At 50.7% G+C, this 17,529-nt stretch overlaps 5 protein-coding genes across 5 annotated transcripts; 3 read left to right on the forward strand and 2 right to left on the reverse strand.

Moving 5' to 3' along the window:
• Positions 1–469: 469 nt before the first annotated feature.
• On the reverse strand, positions 470–3,143 carry nip1 (translation initiation factor eIF3 core subunit c; the record flags this gene model as incomplete). Its single annotated transcript, XM_043296168.1, has 2 exons — positions 470–2,718; positions 2,813–3,143. 2 exons carry the CDS (start codon positions 3,141–3,143, stop codon positions 470–472), a joined length of 2,580 nt encoding a protein of 859 aa, XP_043152103.1.
• A 1,183-nt stretch (positions 3,144–4,326) lies between these two features.
• Positions 4,327–7,392, reverse strand: Aud_002168 (putative protein kinase Yak1; the record flags this gene model as incomplete). The annotated part of the gene is made up of 8 exons (XM_043296169.1): positions 4,327–5,087; positions 5,139–5,497; positions 5,545–5,664; positions 5,722–5,981; positions 6,034–6,193; positions 6,259–6,458; positions 6,510–6,781; positions 6,840–7,392. 8 exons carry the CDS (start codon positions 7,390–7,392, stop codon positions 4,327–4,329), a joined length of 2,685 nt encoding a protein of 894 aa, XP_043152104.1.
• Positions 7,393–9,162: 1,770 nt separating this feature from the next.
• Positions 9,163–12,916, forward strand: Aud_002169 (DNA-dependent ATPase RAD26; the record flags this gene model as incomplete). The annotated part of the gene is made up of 3 exons (XM_043296170.1): positions 9,163–9,393; positions 9,447–9,520; positions 9,577–12,916. 3 exons carry the CDS (start codon positions 9,163–9,165, stop codon positions 12,914–12,916), a joined length of 3,645 nt encoding a protein of 1,214 aa, XP_043152105.1.
• A 1,376-nt stretch (positions 12,917–14,292) lies between these two features.
• Positions 14,293–14,933, forward strand: Aud_002170 (uncharacterized protein; the record flags this gene model as incomplete). Its single annotated transcript, XM_043296171.1, has 3 exons — positions 14,293–14,599; positions 14,658–14,762; positions 14,821–14,933. 3 exons carry the CDS (start codon positions 14,293–14,295, stop codon positions 14,931–14,933), a joined length of 525 nt encoding a protein of 174 aa, XP_043152106.1.
• A 1,017-nt stretch (positions 14,934–15,950) lies between these two features.
• Positions 15,951–16,947, forward strand: Aud_002171 (uncharacterized protein; the record flags this gene model as incomplete). The annotated part of the gene is made up of 3 exons (XM_043296172.1): positions 15,951–16,074; positions 16,124–16,756; positions 16,811–16,947. 3 exons carry the CDS (start codon positions 15,951–15,953, stop codon positions 16,945–16,947), a joined length of 894 nt encoding a protein of 297 aa, XP_043152107.1.
• Positions 16,948–17,529: the final 582 nt, after the last annotated feature.

Here is a 17,529-nt window from a genome sequence, read left to right on the forward strand (position 1 = left end):
TTATATATATGTATATATATATACGTATGTATGTATACAAGGACTGACTCGCCCCTCATGATGTGAAGAGAGAAGCAAATGCTTTCACGTCTCCTCATCTCCAAGATATATAGTTGGTCTGCGGTTTACTAGTAGACAGTCATGCCTGTCCCTTGAAATATATTGCTATTCAGAGCGACTAAGCAATTCATACTACTCAAGATATAACTGGATCATCGCTACTATGGAAGAACACCATTAACCAAGATTTCCTCTCTGTTCTCATTCAGTCTAGACATCGAACCATCTGTAGAATATGAAAATAGGGCATACATAAGATGATAACATGGAGATAGATCGACAGCGAAGTGTCGTCGACCAGGGGCCGTAATGGAACAGAAGCAGACAGAATTTCATACGCATTTGTATTCCCAGAAGGAGCATTAGACCATGAGAGAAAGAAACAGGATGCCATTATAAACAATCTTTTTTAAGCCTTGATAGCACCGCCCAATGCACCACCGCCGAATTGCTGTCCACCAGGCCGACGGCCTTGCTGGCCACCGGGGAATCTGGCGCCACCGCGGGCATGACCTCCGCGGCCGCCACGGCCACCACGGGCGCCGGCGCCCTGATCGCGCTGGAAGGCGTTGGCCATACCTTGGGTGCGCTGCTCGAGAGTCTTCTCGTTGGCTTCCAGGAGGTTCATGGACTTGTCGGCCAAAGTGACGATCTGGGACTGGAGGCGCGACAGCTCGACGCCCTTGCGGAAAATGATGGCGTTGTTGACCTGATCCAAAGCAGCACCCAGCTCTTCGTGCGAAATCATACGGCTGATAATGGCGGAGATCTTCTTCTCAGGAAGCTCGAACATGTTGGAGAGGGTGGCGATGGAGAGGCTGTCGTAGAAAGGAGCGTAGGTGAAGAGGTAGGTTCTCAGGCCCTCCTCCTGGATCTGCTGGGAAAGCATCTCCTTGATCTTGTCGGGCTGGGGCATCAGGTCCCAGATCTTGATCGAGTTGAGCATCTCGGCAGCCTTCTTCCAGTCACCAGCGGCAAGGAACTTGGCGCTCATAATCACGCCGTCACGAGTATTCTCCGCGGGACCAGTGAAGATCTGGCGCTCATTGTAATCCAACATACGGCGGAAGGTCTTGGAAATGACACGGCGCCTCATCTCGGGAGAAGAGGAAGTCTGGGCCATCAGAGGAACCTCCAGGAACATGCTGGAGGTGAGGTAGATGCACTCGAGCAGCTCCAGGTTGATGTGCATGTGGAACGGCAGCTGGCGCTGACGCTCAAGACGCTCCTGCTCCGGGGATACCGTGGAGTAGCGCTGCATGATGATACCCTGGGCCAGGAGCTCCTTTTGACGTCCACTGCCGCAGACTTCAGAAAGGGTGTTCTGAGCTTCGTAGATGAGACCGGAGCGGAAGGCGCAAAGACCAATTTGCACCAGCGTCCGGTTGAAGAGAATCTGAGTGCTGACGTCAAAGTTGGAAATGTTTTCAGTGAGATGAGACATGAGCATCAGGTCACGAGAGCGGTAGTACTGGTCGTGCAGTGCAAGGAAGTAAATCTGGCACAGCATCGCGCGGGCTCTGATAATACCGTCGCTATTCTTGAACAGATAGTTGCAGAGGGACAAGACGAGGTTCTCGACATTGCCACTGCTAGCCCGAGGGGTAATGCCAGAATCCAGCTCAGAGGGAAGAGCCTTCCATGTGACATCTTCAAGAATTGTGATAACCTGGGAGGGCTTGAAGTAGACGTGCTCCAACCGTCTCATGACCACCCGGTTAACACTGTCCTGCCTGGGTTCGCTCTTTTCGGCTTCGTTCAAAGCTTCGACGTAGGCTTGGGCACGAACGAGATCGGTGTACAGCAGCTTCTCATCGCTCAGACGCTCAATGTACTCGGCGGTGTGGGGGTCGATGTGTTGCAGGGATCTAGTAAGCTCGTCATCGAGTCTCTCGGCGAAAGACACGATGCTACCGGGAATGTACAGGGTCTGGCCGGGGGTGATGGTGGGTTGCTTCTCGTCATCTTCCCATTCTTCGGCACCTTCGGTCACAACGTGGTCACGGTTGTTCTCCAAAACCGACAGTAGGGACGAGAAGTCCTGCTCGGCGGACTTCCACTGATCGACAGCCATGTAGTTGGCACTGGACGTGGATGTGAGGTCAAAACGCGTGGAAATGAGAGTAAGATAAACACGGATGCGCTGATAAGGAGTCTGAGCCACCTCCAGAAGCTTCTCCATCGTCCGAATCTGCTCCAGGCGGTCTGTGTTCTTCTTTCCTCGCGACTCGACAATCACACGGAGGTGCTTCAGGATGCTCTCAGGAGTGTACTGCAGAGTCTTGCCACCGCGGCCAACAGTTGCGAAGCCATCATCATCGACAGCAACGGCGGGAGCCTCAATACGCTCCAACTTGGTGATACGGGGAGCAGCAATAACGGGGGCGGCCTCCTCATCGTCGCTTTCCATGAAGTCTTCCTTGTCCTTCCGGTACTTGTTGATCAGGTTGGCGTAGTCCTTGTTATTCTTCTTGATACGCTGCTTGGCAGCGTTGAAGCCCTTGGCCTGGCTGGCATTCAGCTTCTTATCTCCGGACTTCTGCTTGGCAACGGTTTCGTTCACGAAATCCTCAAGGTCGGCAACGGTCTTGATGTAAATCTTGGGAGTCGGACCAGATTGCGCGATCTTCAAAACCTGTCGGTTCAGCTTGTCGAACTCTGTTATCCCATGTCAGCCCATCTCACACATTCAACCCACCTCCCTATTTCCGTCTCCACATAGATAGCGGCATGTGAAAGGAACAAAACGCACCTGTCGAGATAACAGCCCAGTCGTTGATCTTTTTGGCGTTCTCAATCAGCTTGATCGTGTTTTCAAGCTCATCCAATCTCTTATCCTTGGCACTCTTGACAACCGTGACTTTCTCCTCCTCTTCCTCCTCCTCGCTGTCGGAAGCAACATCCTTCAAAAACTTATTTTTACCCGTTTCCTCCTCGGACTCCTCTCCCTCGGTCTCCTCCTCCTCCTCGCTGGATTCTTCCTCCTCGGACTTTTCCTCCTCCTCGCGATCGCTGTAGAGCTCCTCCTCGTCAGACGAGCTGGACTCGCTGTCGCTACCACCGCCGTAAAAGAAACGCGACATGTTTGCGGTTCGAGGGTTTATCGGACGAAAAAGGGGGGTTCGCGAACTTGTTCACAAACTGGCCGTATCTGCTGATGTCGGACAGGACGCGCGGGGTGATAAGGTGGTGGACAGGGTTAACGGCCCTCTTGATCTGTTTGCCCGTGCCTGATGGCAAATTCAGTTGTGAAGTGAGGGTTCCTAGCCGCAGTGAGTTTGGCCGCGCGAGCCACACACGAAATTTAAGCGAGTCGGCACCTAACCGTATATGGCAGTTTGTCCTGTTTGCACTGCCTTTCCCCGCGAGTCTTTGGATATGAATAGCCTCACAATCAATGATACCTCTAGTTCCTTCAGGCTCCTGTGAGCTTATATCAACGTTTTGGAGGCTTCCGAAATGCAGACGGGACGCCCTCATAGTAGTCTCATGATATCCATCGAACTTTGACTTTCTAAATTTAGGTATCCAAGCTATAGCAATGGCTCTGTTGAGCAGCGATGGAAGGAAGCAAGAGACAGACAACATGAAATGACAACAGGGGAATAGAAATTGGCCTCGCCACAAAGATAGCAATGAGAAATGGAAAGGAAAAATTTTTAACACGATGGTGAGGCGGGAGAAAAAACAATCTTCGCAAAAACCCCCATCATGCGACTCGTGACCAACGTCCGGGCATAGTACACGATGATCAGGTTGGGAAAGATTGCTCAGGGAAGGCAAAAGCAACCGGATCAGGAAGCTCGGCTATAATAAAATGGGCCGCCTGCACCGTGGAAAGCCACGCTCTAGACTGGCGAATTATACCCGGCCTCCTAGGCTCCTGGGCTATCTCGTCACGGCGAAGGGCCTTGATGTTACAATATAACTTCGTCTCCTTCTGGTAGGACCACTTTTCGAACTGAAGATGTAGCCTGTAACAAGTAGTCTCAGGAGAGGCTCTTGGGGTAGTGGCTGGCGTTGACATGATGAAACTGGCTGACGTCGTAAGAGCCGCCGTAGACCGAAGGGCACGGGAAGGAAAGATCGAGCACGGTACGTTCCAAACGATGTAGGAAGATATCTTGGAGTAGCTCTGCGCTTCAAATTGTAAACGCACCTGGAGCACACTCTCGCTCGAACAAAGCAGCGTTGACGGTAGAAAGCAGCAAGCTCATGTTCCAGATAACAACCAGTGTTGACTGACTGTTTGGATCTTCTGTCTGGTCAGTGCCACTGGCTCTGGTTCATATAGCTGTCGCCGCCAAGGACACCGTCCTCGAGAGTCCGAATGAAGTCTCGGTTACGTTGACCGGCCCCTGCACGGCTTCCCCGGCGTCGCTGAGCATTGTTGTCAACATATCCGTCAGGAGGTGGCGGGTAATATGCCGGGCTGGGCTGAAGTCGGATGGGGGCGTTCGGGTCCAGGTGACTGGCAACGCGTTGAATAGTTGGCGGGATTCCTCCTCCCTGATGATCCATGGTGGATGCGCGTTGGCGACCAGCTCTAGTGGTTGCTTGAGCGTAGAGGCTCTGAGACGGTGCATATTGGGATTGAGGCATCTGGCCCGGCATAAGGTTCATTTGATGGCCGTAGCCCGGAGCCTGGGCAGGATATGGAGGAGGGGCGCCTTGCTGATGACCCGTAAACATGCCGTTGTACATGGGCGGGGGCTGGCCATGAGGTGGTGTATGGAACTGATTCATCTGCATCGAGTATGCATTCTGGGCCGCTGACTGTGCATGTGCCGCCTGAGCCGCTCGCTGTTTGCTGGCAGCCTCAGCCTGCTGCTGCTGCTGTATTCCGGGTGGAATGGTTTTGTTGAGTGAGGAATACTTTAGATTCATCGGCGGCACGAATGGCCCTGTAAACTTCTGCTGCGTAATGAAAGGGTGAAGCTTGGCTTGTTGGGGCGACCATCGCTCAAGGGGGTTGATTGACAGTAGACCACGAACGAAGTCGATAAAAGCAACTCGATTGTTCAATTCTGGACGAGACGTCAGCGAGTGAAATGATGTAGCTGTCTGGAGAAACGAACCTCGCTCGATCTCGGCTTGCTTCATATTTTTCCTAGGCATTGGATAGCTTCGGATGATTTCTTCAAGCGTGGATGCCTGGAAATACTTTTTGCTTGGTTGCTCTTTCGTGTTATGTTCCCGGGAGTATTGTTCCAGGCTTTTCAGGCGGTACGTCTTACGACCGAACTCGTCTTGGGTCTTCTCAAAGAATTCACCCGACTGCTTGCCCATTTCAAGCATCCACGTCGGGGGTAGACCGAGCATTTCCACAATTCGACAGACCTGATTGTATTCAGAGGAGCCAGGGAAAAGAGGCAGACCAAGGAAGAGCTCGACGACGATGCAACCAAGAGACCACATATCGATTGCAGACGAGTAACTGCTCGAGTTAGTTTAACACCAGTTCGAAGAAGACAGGGGACGTACGGTAAGCCAAGCAACACCTCGGGGGAACGGTAGAATCTCGATTGGATATATGTATAGACAGTTTGTCGCTCATCGCAAGCAGAGCCGAAATCGATGACTTTGATAATTGGACTCTCAAGACTATGGGAGATCGACGTTAGTCCAGGAGCTCCTCCTCAGGCACAAGTCGCTACTCACTTCTTCAGTAATATGTTCTCGGGCTTGAGATCACAATGAATCAGATGCGCCTTGTTTAGGAGACTTAACGCGTTGAGAAGTTGCTGAGCAAAAACACGGACGAGAGTTGTGCTCAAGCCACGAAACTGGTTTTGCTTGATCAATTCATAAAGGTTGACACTGAGCAGTTCAAAGACCAGACAGAGATGCTGCCGATGAATGAAGGTATCCTTCAAACGAAGCAAATGGTGGTCGTCGTTCTTGTCATATTTGCTGTTAAGCTGCAAGAAGGAAGGTCAGAATGCTTTCGAGCAAAGAATCTTCGGATCCTACCAAGTCCAAGACCGAGACTTCCATCATACTCTGATTGAAGTATGCAGTCTTATTCTTAATGACCTTCACGGCAACAACCTCTTGGGTTTTAAGATTCTGGCACTTGACGACTTGACCAAACGTCCCCTGGCCCAACACGTCGAGGATGAGGTAACGATTCCTTCGAGAGATGTCAATAGAGATGGCCTGAAAACGTCGGCGAAAGAGTCGGTTCAGAACACTCACTTGTGACCAGCTTCTTCGCTTCCAAGAATGTCGTTCACATAGAGAATATAATCGCTGTCCTCATTGTCGTAGCCGTCGTTTTTGACTCCCTTGCTTGGTTTTGTAAGAACACGTCTGGGATTTCGCGAAGACTCATAATTGAAGCTTGGATTGCAGATGCGGTATGTGGCCGGAAGATGGGAGGTTAACGCTTGAAGGGGCTGTATTTCCATTTAGCAACAAGCAGTTTTGCCCGGTCGATGAACACTTACACTAATGAAACCCCCTTCTGGATTGGCACGTCTGTATGGAGGCTGCGCATTAATGCGGGGTTGGAGCTCCTGAACCGACTTGATCTTTTGAAACTTCGGCACTGGCCCTCGGCCGGCTTGCCTGCTTGCACCAGACATGGATCCCGACCGGGGCGATCTCCCATCTTGTCCAAAGTGAGCGTTAACTTGAGATCCTGCTGAAGGCGGGTAGAATTGGTCGGAGCCCATCTCGGTAGGCTGCAGCGGAGGAAGCCGAGGAGGACGCGACACAGCTATCACAACCAAACTGTTAGCATGAGCTATTTTCAAGACTATCATGAGAAGACTTACAAGGAGGCGACTGAAACGGCTGAGGGGGTGAGGAGTAGTTTAGAGCTCTGGTCGGCGACCGGCGAGAGTTATTTGGCCCGGGTGGGAAAGCATATGAGTTCTGAGACTTTCCAGGACTAGTATTGTAAGACACGGACGGCGACAGAACATTCATCGGGGAGTACCTTCGGGCAGCCGAGGACTCCTCAGGAGAGAAGAATTGAGACGATGGTCGACTATGTTGAGTCGGTCGCGCAGAGTACTTCGCCCTGTTGTACGGGTCCGCATCCTCCATGGTGGTATCGGCATCGGTGACATAATCGCGGCTACGTGGCGTTGCGGCTGGCGACGACGCCATAGATACCGATTTGGAGTTTGCGCCGGCCGAGGGGGGTTTCGCCGCTGTTCCGGGCGTTTGGAAGGCTTCATAGGTATATCCCACGGGCGGCTGAGACTGTTGCGGCTGGCCACCATACTTGGGGCCTAATTGTTGGGGAGTAGACGTCAATCCATTGTTGAACTGCGCCGGACGTCCCATCAAGGGGTCCTGGTACGGCTGCCACTGAGAACCCATCCTCTTCGGGAGACCTCCCCTCACAATATGTCGAAGAACCCGAGTGAGAGTTGACGATCAAGGATGGACGATCGTCTGTCGCCGTTGACAGCGCACATGCACTGCGATCGAGGGGATGGGGAGCAGCGGGGGCGGCAGACACACGTAGCGCAATCAGGCGGAGACGACGAAGCGGTTCGGAATATTTGACGTTAGACGTAAATTATACAGTGCTTCATTATCCAAACGACTGATCACTCCGGTGGTGAGGGGTGATTGATGGCCACCAAGCGTCCTGTTCACCGAGGGCGGTCGCAGGCTCAGTGACGGAGGGCGGGTGCGACGGGGCTGCCAGTATCTATCGATGCAGCCAGCTGACTGACACGCGGAATGGGGATGCAGTAAATAACTGAAGCACAGGGAGGATGTGTGTTAGATTCCAGTGCGGAAGTACACTGTCAGGAACAAAGAATGTGGAGGATCTGGAAACAAAGTCCAGTCCGAATGGCCGCTGGGGAATCGCTTGAGCAGCAAGTAAGTATTGCGGAGGGGTTTTAGAAAGAGAGGAAGAAGGCGAGGGTCGTGGAGGTGGAGATTGATGATGTCTCAATCTCGAGGGCAGCGTTGCGTCTGCCTCAGGCTGCGATTGGGCTCTGGGTTTCGCCGGGAAAGGCAAAAATATAGGCAATAAGAGCTTGCTGATCTCACGACTGAACTCAAGACGACTTTTTATCAACTCGGTATTTCTATTTCTACAGTGAACGAGTATGGCGTATCTACCGCTGCTCCTGAATTCTGACGTCTACAATTGTTATTTTCTGCGAATCCAGGGCAAGGCAAGTAACGATTGTTGCCTGCCTCCTCTCATCCGCGAGTAGCCAGCCTCTCTAGCACGATAGGTCATCCCTTGAGAACACCAACAAGCTCATCCTTATTTGAAGCAATATTTGTGAAAAATGAGTGGTCTAGTAGGAGTTCCCATTCATAAAGTTGGCCTGTTTGGGGAACGAAAGTCATTCCTGCAACCATCTACCCCGTAGCCTAGAGAATAAATGTCTTGTTTGATACTTTCGTGAAATATGGTTGCTTTTCGCCGCTTGCAGGAATTAGCTGAACCTACTCCGCAAGATGGACGGCTTCATGAGTTCGTTGTACAGCTCAAGTATTAAGACAAGCAACGCCGATTTAGGAGTGGTCTCGCAATTCGGCAAATGATCGTCCTTCATTAGTATTGCCTCCGAAAAGCAGCTGGAACCATGTCCCTGTACTCTGCTCATAAGGTACTACCGATGCCCAAAGCTCGCTGAAGGGAAACAGGGCTGGAAGAACCACTGCCAAGGCTCAAGAGAGTGACGCGACTGATGGCACGTGCACCGAAGGCGGTCAGGCCAGGCGGCAGCGGGCGAAATCTTTCTGCCGTAGATAGCACTGAGAGGATATACCGATTGCTTTTTGTGTTCGGCTTTTGCGATCATTATATTAGACGAGCCTTCATATTCTGTTACCTTCCCAGATTCTCTTGTGAGATCCGCGTATGAAAAGGTTACTTTGGACTTGAACCGTACTGAGCGTGCCGCTTGACTGAGGCCAAGTCCGTCGCCGCCTGGATATCACTCATAGTTCCTTGACAGCGCCACCTGTTACGGAAATGACGATGGCGTTTTTCTGAGCTGCACTGCTCCGTCGTCGTGAACGCTTATCATTTGTTGTGTGAAGGTGTTGACCTGCAGGGTGTAACAGCTGTTGGATTGTCTGAATAACCATCACTGGCATTTCTGTCGTGCTTTAGTCATGGATCACAGCGCGAAGAATGAGGGTGATGGTTCCGCTGAAATTGAAGTGGTCGAGACACCTCAGAGGGCCGAGGGATCAGATGCCTCAAATACTGCTGAAGTGGCGACAGTGGTTACCTCAAAGCAGCAAGAAGATCACTCTGCAGTGACTGATGAAATAAGCCGTCTACGAGAGCTCCAGGCCGATATACGCGATCAGGATGACCTTGAAAGGGATATATCTCGTCAGGTACTGGACCCGATCTCCCTTATACGAAGTGCTTTCTAGTCTGACTCTGCCAGGCCGACAGGTTGCTCATGGAGCAAGCCGACGAACGAGACAAGAAGAGATTGGAGAAGACCACCCTCGAAAAAGAGTATGTATTCTGTCATATCGACGTCTAGGCTCGGATGCTGATACCTGAATTATTAGGAAACTGGAGGCCCAGATTCTTAAACTTCATCAGCGTCTGTCGCAGCCAGTGGGCACGTCTGCTCGAGTCCGGTTAGAGAACGAGTTGAGCAATCTAGAATCTCGCAACGCCTCGCTAGAAAATGACTTGAAAGAAATACAACAGCGTATTGACGACAGACATGAGGGTCTCGAAGCAGGTACTCAGGAAACCGGGACAGGGCGCCTTCCCAATGAATCTCGTAGAGATTATCTCATCCGAACCGGGAAGATAACGCCTTTTTCTAGAATGGGTGCAGGTCCGAATGAGGGTCCTCTTGCCAGCCTTCATGACGCTCTCATCGATGCCGAGGATGAACGTGACGAGAATGAGGCATTGGAGCAACTGAAAGATCGCTCAGCTGTTTCGCACAGGAATCTCGTCCGACCAGGATTCGATTTTGACGATGAGAGTACCGATACAGGTGCCGCCCAAACTCGACCAAGCAAGAGACGAAAGCTGGAGGGTGGTGCACGCCGGAAGAAGACAGTTATCAAGCAAGAGGAGTCTGATTCAATGGCAGCAGATGAAGAAAATGAGCTTTACGAAGATAATGACGAGTCAGCAGATTATGTGGCGTCTGAAGAACAAGAATCATTGCTGGAGGACGAAGAAGAATTTTACCCGGACGGAATGCCAGAGCGACCTGCAGCTCACAAGAAAGGGAAGAAACCCGGTGACGAAATGGAAGATTTCAGCGGATTGGACGACGGCAACGAGAGACTTTATCAATCGAGACTTCAGAGCTGGGTGAGTCGGAGAAGCGCCGCTCGAAAGCGTGCTTCCAAGGCGCTGCAAGCAAAGGAAGAGCATGAGAATACCATTGATGAGGAGGCCTCGACCGAAGAGGATGAATGGTACCTTCCTCATCCTACGGTACCAGATGTGTCTTATGGCAATGGATATCGCTTGCCTGGGGATCTCAACCCTTACTTGTTCGACTACCAAAAAACCGGGGTACAATGGCTATGGGAGCTATACCAGCAGAAAGTCGGAGGAATCATCGGTGACGAGATGGGGCTGGGGAAGACCATTCAAACAATAGCTTTCCTAGCTGGACTGCATTACAGCAAGAAACTGGACGGCCCTGTGATTGTGGTATGCCCTGCTACAGTTATGAAGCAGTGGGTCAACGAATTCCATCGCTGGTGGCCACCTTTTCGTGTGTCCATCTTGCACACGTCCGGGAGTGGCATGGTCAATATCCGGAGTGAGAGCAGCAGAGAGGATGCTCTCCTATCTCAGACCTATTCTTCCGGTTCGCGAGGATTCACCAGCAACCAGAAGGCAGCTAGGAAGGTTGTTAAGCGTGTGGTAGAAGAAGGCCACGTTCTGGTCACTACCTATTCTGGATTACAAACATACTCTCATTTTCTGATCCCGGTGGAATGGGGGTGTGCGATCCTTGATGAAGGTCATAAGATTCGAAACCCGAACACTTCTATCACCATCCATTGCAAGGAGCTTAGGACTCCGCACAGGATCATCCTCTCGGGTACCCCCATGCAGAATAACTTGACCGAGCTTTGGTCGCTTTTCGACTTTGTGTTCCCAATGCGCCTGGGAACGTTAGTCAACTTTCGGAACCAATTCGAATTCCCTATCAGACAGGGCGGATATGCGAATGCTTCTAATCTCCAAGTGCAGACAGCGGCCAAGTGTGCAGAGACGCTCAAGGATGCCATCAGCCCATATCTTCTGCAGCGCTTCAAGATCGATGTGGCTGCGGATTTGCCCAAAAAGACCGAGCAGGTGCTCTTTTGCAAGTTGACCAAGCCGCAGAGGATGGCCTATGAATCATTTTTAAAATCCGAAGAAATGGAGTCCATTCTCAAGGGGCGCAGGCAGCTTCTATATGGAATTGATATATTGCGCAAAATATGCAATCACCCAGATTTACAGAATCATAAACTGCAATCGCATCAACCGGGCTATGGAAATGCGAACAAGTCTGGCAAGATGCAGGTTGTCAAATCTCTACTGGAGTTGTGGAGAGATACCGGCCATAAAACCCTGCTATTTGCCCAGCATCGAATCATGCTGGATATCCTTGAAAAGTTCATCAAGTCACTGTCTGGGTTCAACTATCGGCGTATGGACGGCACCACACCCATACAGAATCGGCAAACCATGGTTGACGAGTTTAATAATGACCCGAATCTGCATGTCTTTCTACTCACGACAAAGGTTGGAGGGTTGGGAGTGAACCTTACGGGTGCGGACAGGGTCATCATCTACGACCCAGATTGGAATCCATCGACAGATGTGCAGGCCCGAGAGCGAGCATGGCGACTTGGTCAGAAGCGCGATGTCAGCGTCTACCGCTTAATGACCGCTGGAACAATTGAGGAGAAGATATATCATCGACAGATCTTCAAACAATTCCTCACCAATAAGATCCTCAGAGACCCCAAACAGCGCCAGACCTCCTTTCAGTTGAGCGATTTGTATGACCTATTCGCGCTCGGCGACGAAAAGCCAGGTGCCACGGAGACGAGCAAGCTCTTCCAAGAAGCTGAGGTTACATTCCAGGGAGACGGTGACGGCAATAATCAACAATCGACCAAAGCCCAGGACGCCTCGTCTGACCTGCAAGCAGAAAAGAACGACATCAGCAAAGTAGTGGGTGTTTCGTTCATGGAGAAATATCAGGGCGAGTCGGAACAGCCCAGCGATCAGGAGAAAGGGACCGGAGCCGTTAATTCAGAATCACGCATCATGGAAGGCATTTTTGCTCGCTCTGGAGTACACTCGGCTTTGGAGCATGATCAGATCGTCAACGGCAAACGGGTAGTACGAGCGGACCCAAAGATCATCGAGGCGGAGGCCAAGAGGGTGGCTGCCGAGGCTGCCGAGGAGCTGCGGCGAGCTGGTGAAGCAGCACGATCTGTTCCCATTGGGACTCCAACCTGGACAGGTCAATTTGGAGTCGCAGGGAGGCCCGAAGAAAGACCCCTCCCTTCAGCATTTGGCGGACGAAGTAGCACTGCGCGGCGGACGGCGGCCGGCCCCTCATCAGCGAGCATTCTGGCTAACCTCTCCGCACGGACACCGTCGTCCCGGAGCGCCACGAACAGCCCTGCCCCATCCAGGACTCCCACTGGCGTGGATTTCATGACGATGATTCGAGACTACATCTTGTCACAGGGCGGAGCCGTTTACACACAGATGCTAATCGACCACTTCAACCGTTACTGTACCACGCCCCAGCGATCGGCAGAGTTTAAGGAAATGCTTAAAACGATTGCCGTGCTCGAAAAAGGTGGACGGAATGGGCGAGGAAGATGGTCGCTGAAACCCGAATTCGCCAAGGTGAATTAGCACATCTCGTCGCTCACGGGTTACAGCATAGACAGGCGTTATTGGTTTGGGCCGCGGACGACTTGGTTTGATTGGGAGGCAAAGGGAATACCATGGATTATGGCGTTTGAATTATTCATTTTAGATACCTAGAGTACGCAAATGATCTAATGATAGAGTAACATAATCATCACTAAGCATGCATCACATATGTATATGAGACATTTGCTATGGAACATGGCCTCTCAGACTGCCCGATCAAGCGTGAATAATAGGTCAGCTGATGTCACTTCAGGGGGACTGAACCAAATGAGACCACCGGGATGATCATGATATCAGTCGGTCCCATCAAGGAGGTAGTCCATGAACTTCATGACCATGACCCATGGATGTAGGATGGTAGTCAAATAGGGATGATCCTTAGCGCCTGTGAAACTTCAACTCGCAGCCGAAGATGCTTGGTATTGCCGTCGATGTGATCTTTATGCATGCTGTTCTACAAAACATAATATTCCGGATATGGCAGAGACGGCACGATTCCGAAGTCTGGATGGATGCTCATCTCCTGTTCCTGTTAGCGTGCATCGGAATGTCGATCACCTTGTGACTGAGTTGGTGCAGCATAGAGGACTACAGAGAGTAGGAGCTCAAAGTGTAAAAAATAGCAGGCTTGAGTCGAGCATCAGCAGCGTAGATGTTACAGTTACATGTGTTCACAATATGTCGCCAACAAAAGAACAGAGACCTTGAGTCACGCTCCGTACTTTGCACTTACGGTGATGTCGGCAATGTCTCAGGTTTGCCCATCCCCGCCTTCATGAAGCATTATTTCCCCCAGCAACCAGTATCCACTGCGGTACGATCTTCCTCTACGCTATTCAACTAAACACCTTAGCTGGTTCATTGGCAACTTCGCCGTGTTCCCACTGGCCATTGATTGTCGTTGCGTCGGGCAAATTTGTCCCAAGTCTCCATACTTTAGCCTGAGCTGAACAACTCCTCTGTGGAGACTCATTCTTCCTCGAATTTCTTGGTTGTGCGGCGATGTGGTGTGATGGTGTTGCCTGAGAAGAACAGACTAGTTCCTGCTGGACAGCATGCTAACAACTAGCATTCCTGCAATGTCTGCAGAAGTTTCTATATTTGACGTTGATCGTTGATGAGATGACTTGATTACCAATGTTGGTTTGAAGCAGTCGGTGCTGTTCCACTTAGTGGAGTAGTGGTGATGCATACTATATGTTCAAGAACATAAATAAAGGAAGGGATATCGCCACATCCATCCTCATCACCGTCACCCATTCTCTCACATTGTTGTCCACCTTTTGTCATTTGTGCTGGTTTCACTGAAAAGCATTAAACAAAATAATCCAATCTCTTGTTCAGCAACCATCAGGATGAAGCTCCTTTCTACTCTCACTCTGCTGGTTTCCGCAGTCGCGGCCAACCCCATGTTACATACAACTCGCCAGGCCACCGACGCCACCAAGCGCTTCCATCTTAAGACCGCTGACGCATCTAACGAGAAACACAATGATCTATACGTCTACGCATACCACACCGGTGCAGGATTCAATGACGCTGTTCTCACGTCCGATGTGAACACTGCCAGTACGGCTTTCCTAAATGGCACCTATACGCAGTTCGACCTGAAGACTCCGTTCCCTTGGGGCTTCAATCCGATCGGTGATACCAACTATGCTCGTTAGTTCCCTGCTCCCCCAACTATATTGTCTTCGATTTGGAACTGACTTGTTCGCAGAATGGGAACCCGTCGAGATCAACGTCGGTTACGGCGTGGAGGGATTCTTCATCGATAGCACCGGCCTGCAGTGGTCGGAGCAACAGGGCTTTGGCGGTTGGCTGGGTAAGCATTTCCATCTGAGGTACCCGACAACTCTCTGCATGTGGCTAATTTATCCCAGTGTGCGACTGGTACCACGGCGCACCCCAGCTCTTCTATATCTACCGCTATTACGAACCCAAATTTCCCCCCTCTTGCAGCACCGTCAAACTCCAGGTCGAATATACTTCGTAAATAGACCCGAGGGTGCCGATAGTGGCCAGCGGAAGATGCTGCCATCGGAAATGAGATGCGCGTGGCGAGAGTGATGATTTCTTGGATCACTCGAGGGTTTTGGAGGTTATGAGTCGCTCCTTACCTGACGAGAGTGATATGTATTGATATGCGTCGCACATACAGAAACGCTCTTTAATGTTTATTTACCTGTAACGCCGCTGTGATGCCAGTGGTTTAAATCAATCGCTGCTATATCTTTGATTGCATGGAATAGTGGACTTTTGTTTGTGATTTTGAGTATGGATCCATTCGCCATGGTTTGATCAAGCGTCGTTTCTCTCGTAGCAATCCTGGCGACCATGAAGACAACATATGGAGGGTACCACTGAGGAAAATATGGCAGTCCAGTTGTTTCAGCCTGCCAATTAAGAGATAGAGATGCATATATTTTGATCAAGATAATTGTGGTGACCTTCATGTGATGGTGTGAATAATTCTGATAGTTAAAAATAGCCCATGTCTCAGTTATGCCCAAACAGGCTAGCCCGCCTCCAGATCCCCTTCTCTAGTCGCTTCTATCGGACCCCCCGTCTGGCCTCTTTTCTCGCTAGATCCTTTTTACCCTTTCCATAGCTTGACTTTTCTTTTTGGAGCCCTGCTTGTCTTTTGTATCCTGAATTTGGTCACATCTCTCTACAGTTTCCCATGGTGTGATTCTGTTGAGTTGATTCTCTAACCAGTCACTCGCTTTGTTTACCTGCCATTCAGCCTTCCCTCCGTGCGACCCGCATACGACACCACCCGATCTGCATGTTTCACTGACCCGCTGACTTGGAGAAATTTGTTCTACCTGTCCATCTTACGTCCAGACTGTTTTGCCGACCTTTTGAATCGCTCTCTCGGGATCGTCGACACTCGTTTGCGAAGAAATCGATCGGTTAGGAGGTAGCCGGAGCATCACCCTCCCAACGTTTTTTCAAGGGACTCGGTCACTGTATTGCGTGATAGCCTCAGGATCTGAAGGCATCATCCATAATGCAATCCCTCAACTTTCTCTCGTTTTTAAGCCTTCTCCTCTTGCTGGGAACAATTTCCTCGGCTTGGCCATGGCCCGAGAACGGGCTGACCCCGGCACATGGAGAGATTGCGGCCAGAGCTGGTTAGTTTGCAAAACAGATTGCTCATTTGTTCGAGTGCTGACTCGACAGATCCAACTGCGTCCGACCAAACAACGGCTGATTCTAAAGCGAGCAAGACCGACTCTGCCTCGGAAAGCAAGACCACAAATGACTCGACTTCGACGGACTCTAGCAGTGGAACAGACACCGCTACTGGCACGGCCAAAGAGACCGGCACACAGACGAAGTCAGGAACAACCACTGAGACCGCCACCGACAAATCCGGCAAGAACAGCAAGACCAAGACCTCTACCAAGTCGACCTCGATCGATCCACGTCTCCCTGCGGGCGGAACGTCGATGATGATCCCCACCGCGGGTGCCTCAACTTACTACAAGATCGGCGACTATGTGACTTTTGCCTGGAACTATACCTCTCTATTGGTGACGCCGTCTGCGGTGAATGTTCTTGCGACCTGCACCATGAACAGCGCGACCTATACCCTCACGAGCAACATGAGCGTCGAGGCGACTGGAAAGGTGGTGTGGGATACGGGCAAGTACCAGGCGAATGCCACGACCCCACTGCTGACTGCAACGTACACGTTGTACGTGGTCGACGTGGACAAGGACATTGGAGACACCGCAAGTCCCGGCCACCTTGGCTCGCAGAACGGTTACCTTTTTGGCATGTACAGTCCGCAACCCTATACTCCTCTCAACGGTATGCTCTTCTTTCCCCACGCATCTTTGACAAAGCATACTGACCCGAATACAGAATTCAACTGCGCCACGTGCAACAGCGCCCTTTCCGACATCGAGCGGCAAGCCCTCAAGTTCGCCTTTGGCATGGTCATGATCACCATAGCCTCCTTCACCTGGTTCGCCGGTGACTTTGGTGTCTTTTCCACTTGATATTCCTCATGAACGTATCGTATGTTTTCTAACAACATATTGCATCCGAGTGAGCGACTTTTTTTTCCTTCATGACAATAGCGATGTATCGGCAAGGTTGGGCTGGCGTTTTCATTTTTCTTCTCCGTGTATATGCCATTACAATAATCTAAAGTGGCGGGGACTGGTATATTCAATCTATTCAATCATCTGGTGTCTATAATGAGCTGTATTAGCATAAAAATTGACATACATATCACAATTAGTCAACCACGTTTACCATTCAGGAGCATAAAAAATGAATGAAAGCAATTGCATATCCGGAGCCGCATCCCTTGTCTTGTCCAATTGATACAAAGCAGGATAGTAAGGTAGTACCGCGATAGTAAAGAACAGCCATGCAGCCGCATGCAATGCGATCTTTGTCTCATGAACCTATATTCCCACCCGATGGAAAATTTTATTCTTTATTCTCAGTACAGAGGTATGGGTATAAGTATAGGTGATTAAGGTTAGGTACAATACACATTCCTATCTCATCCTAAGCAAAACTGAAGGTGCGGTGCATATCATCAATTCCCTACGTGTCTGGACCTTGATCTT

This window comes from Aspergillus udagawae (genome assembly GCF_001078395.1).
Source record: "Aspergillus udagawae IFM 46973 DNA, scaffold_11, whole genome shotgun sequence".
Taxonomy (NCBI): Eukaryota; Fungi; Ascomycota; class Eurotiomycetes; order Eurotiales; family Aspergillaceae; genus Aspergillus; species Aspergillus udagawae.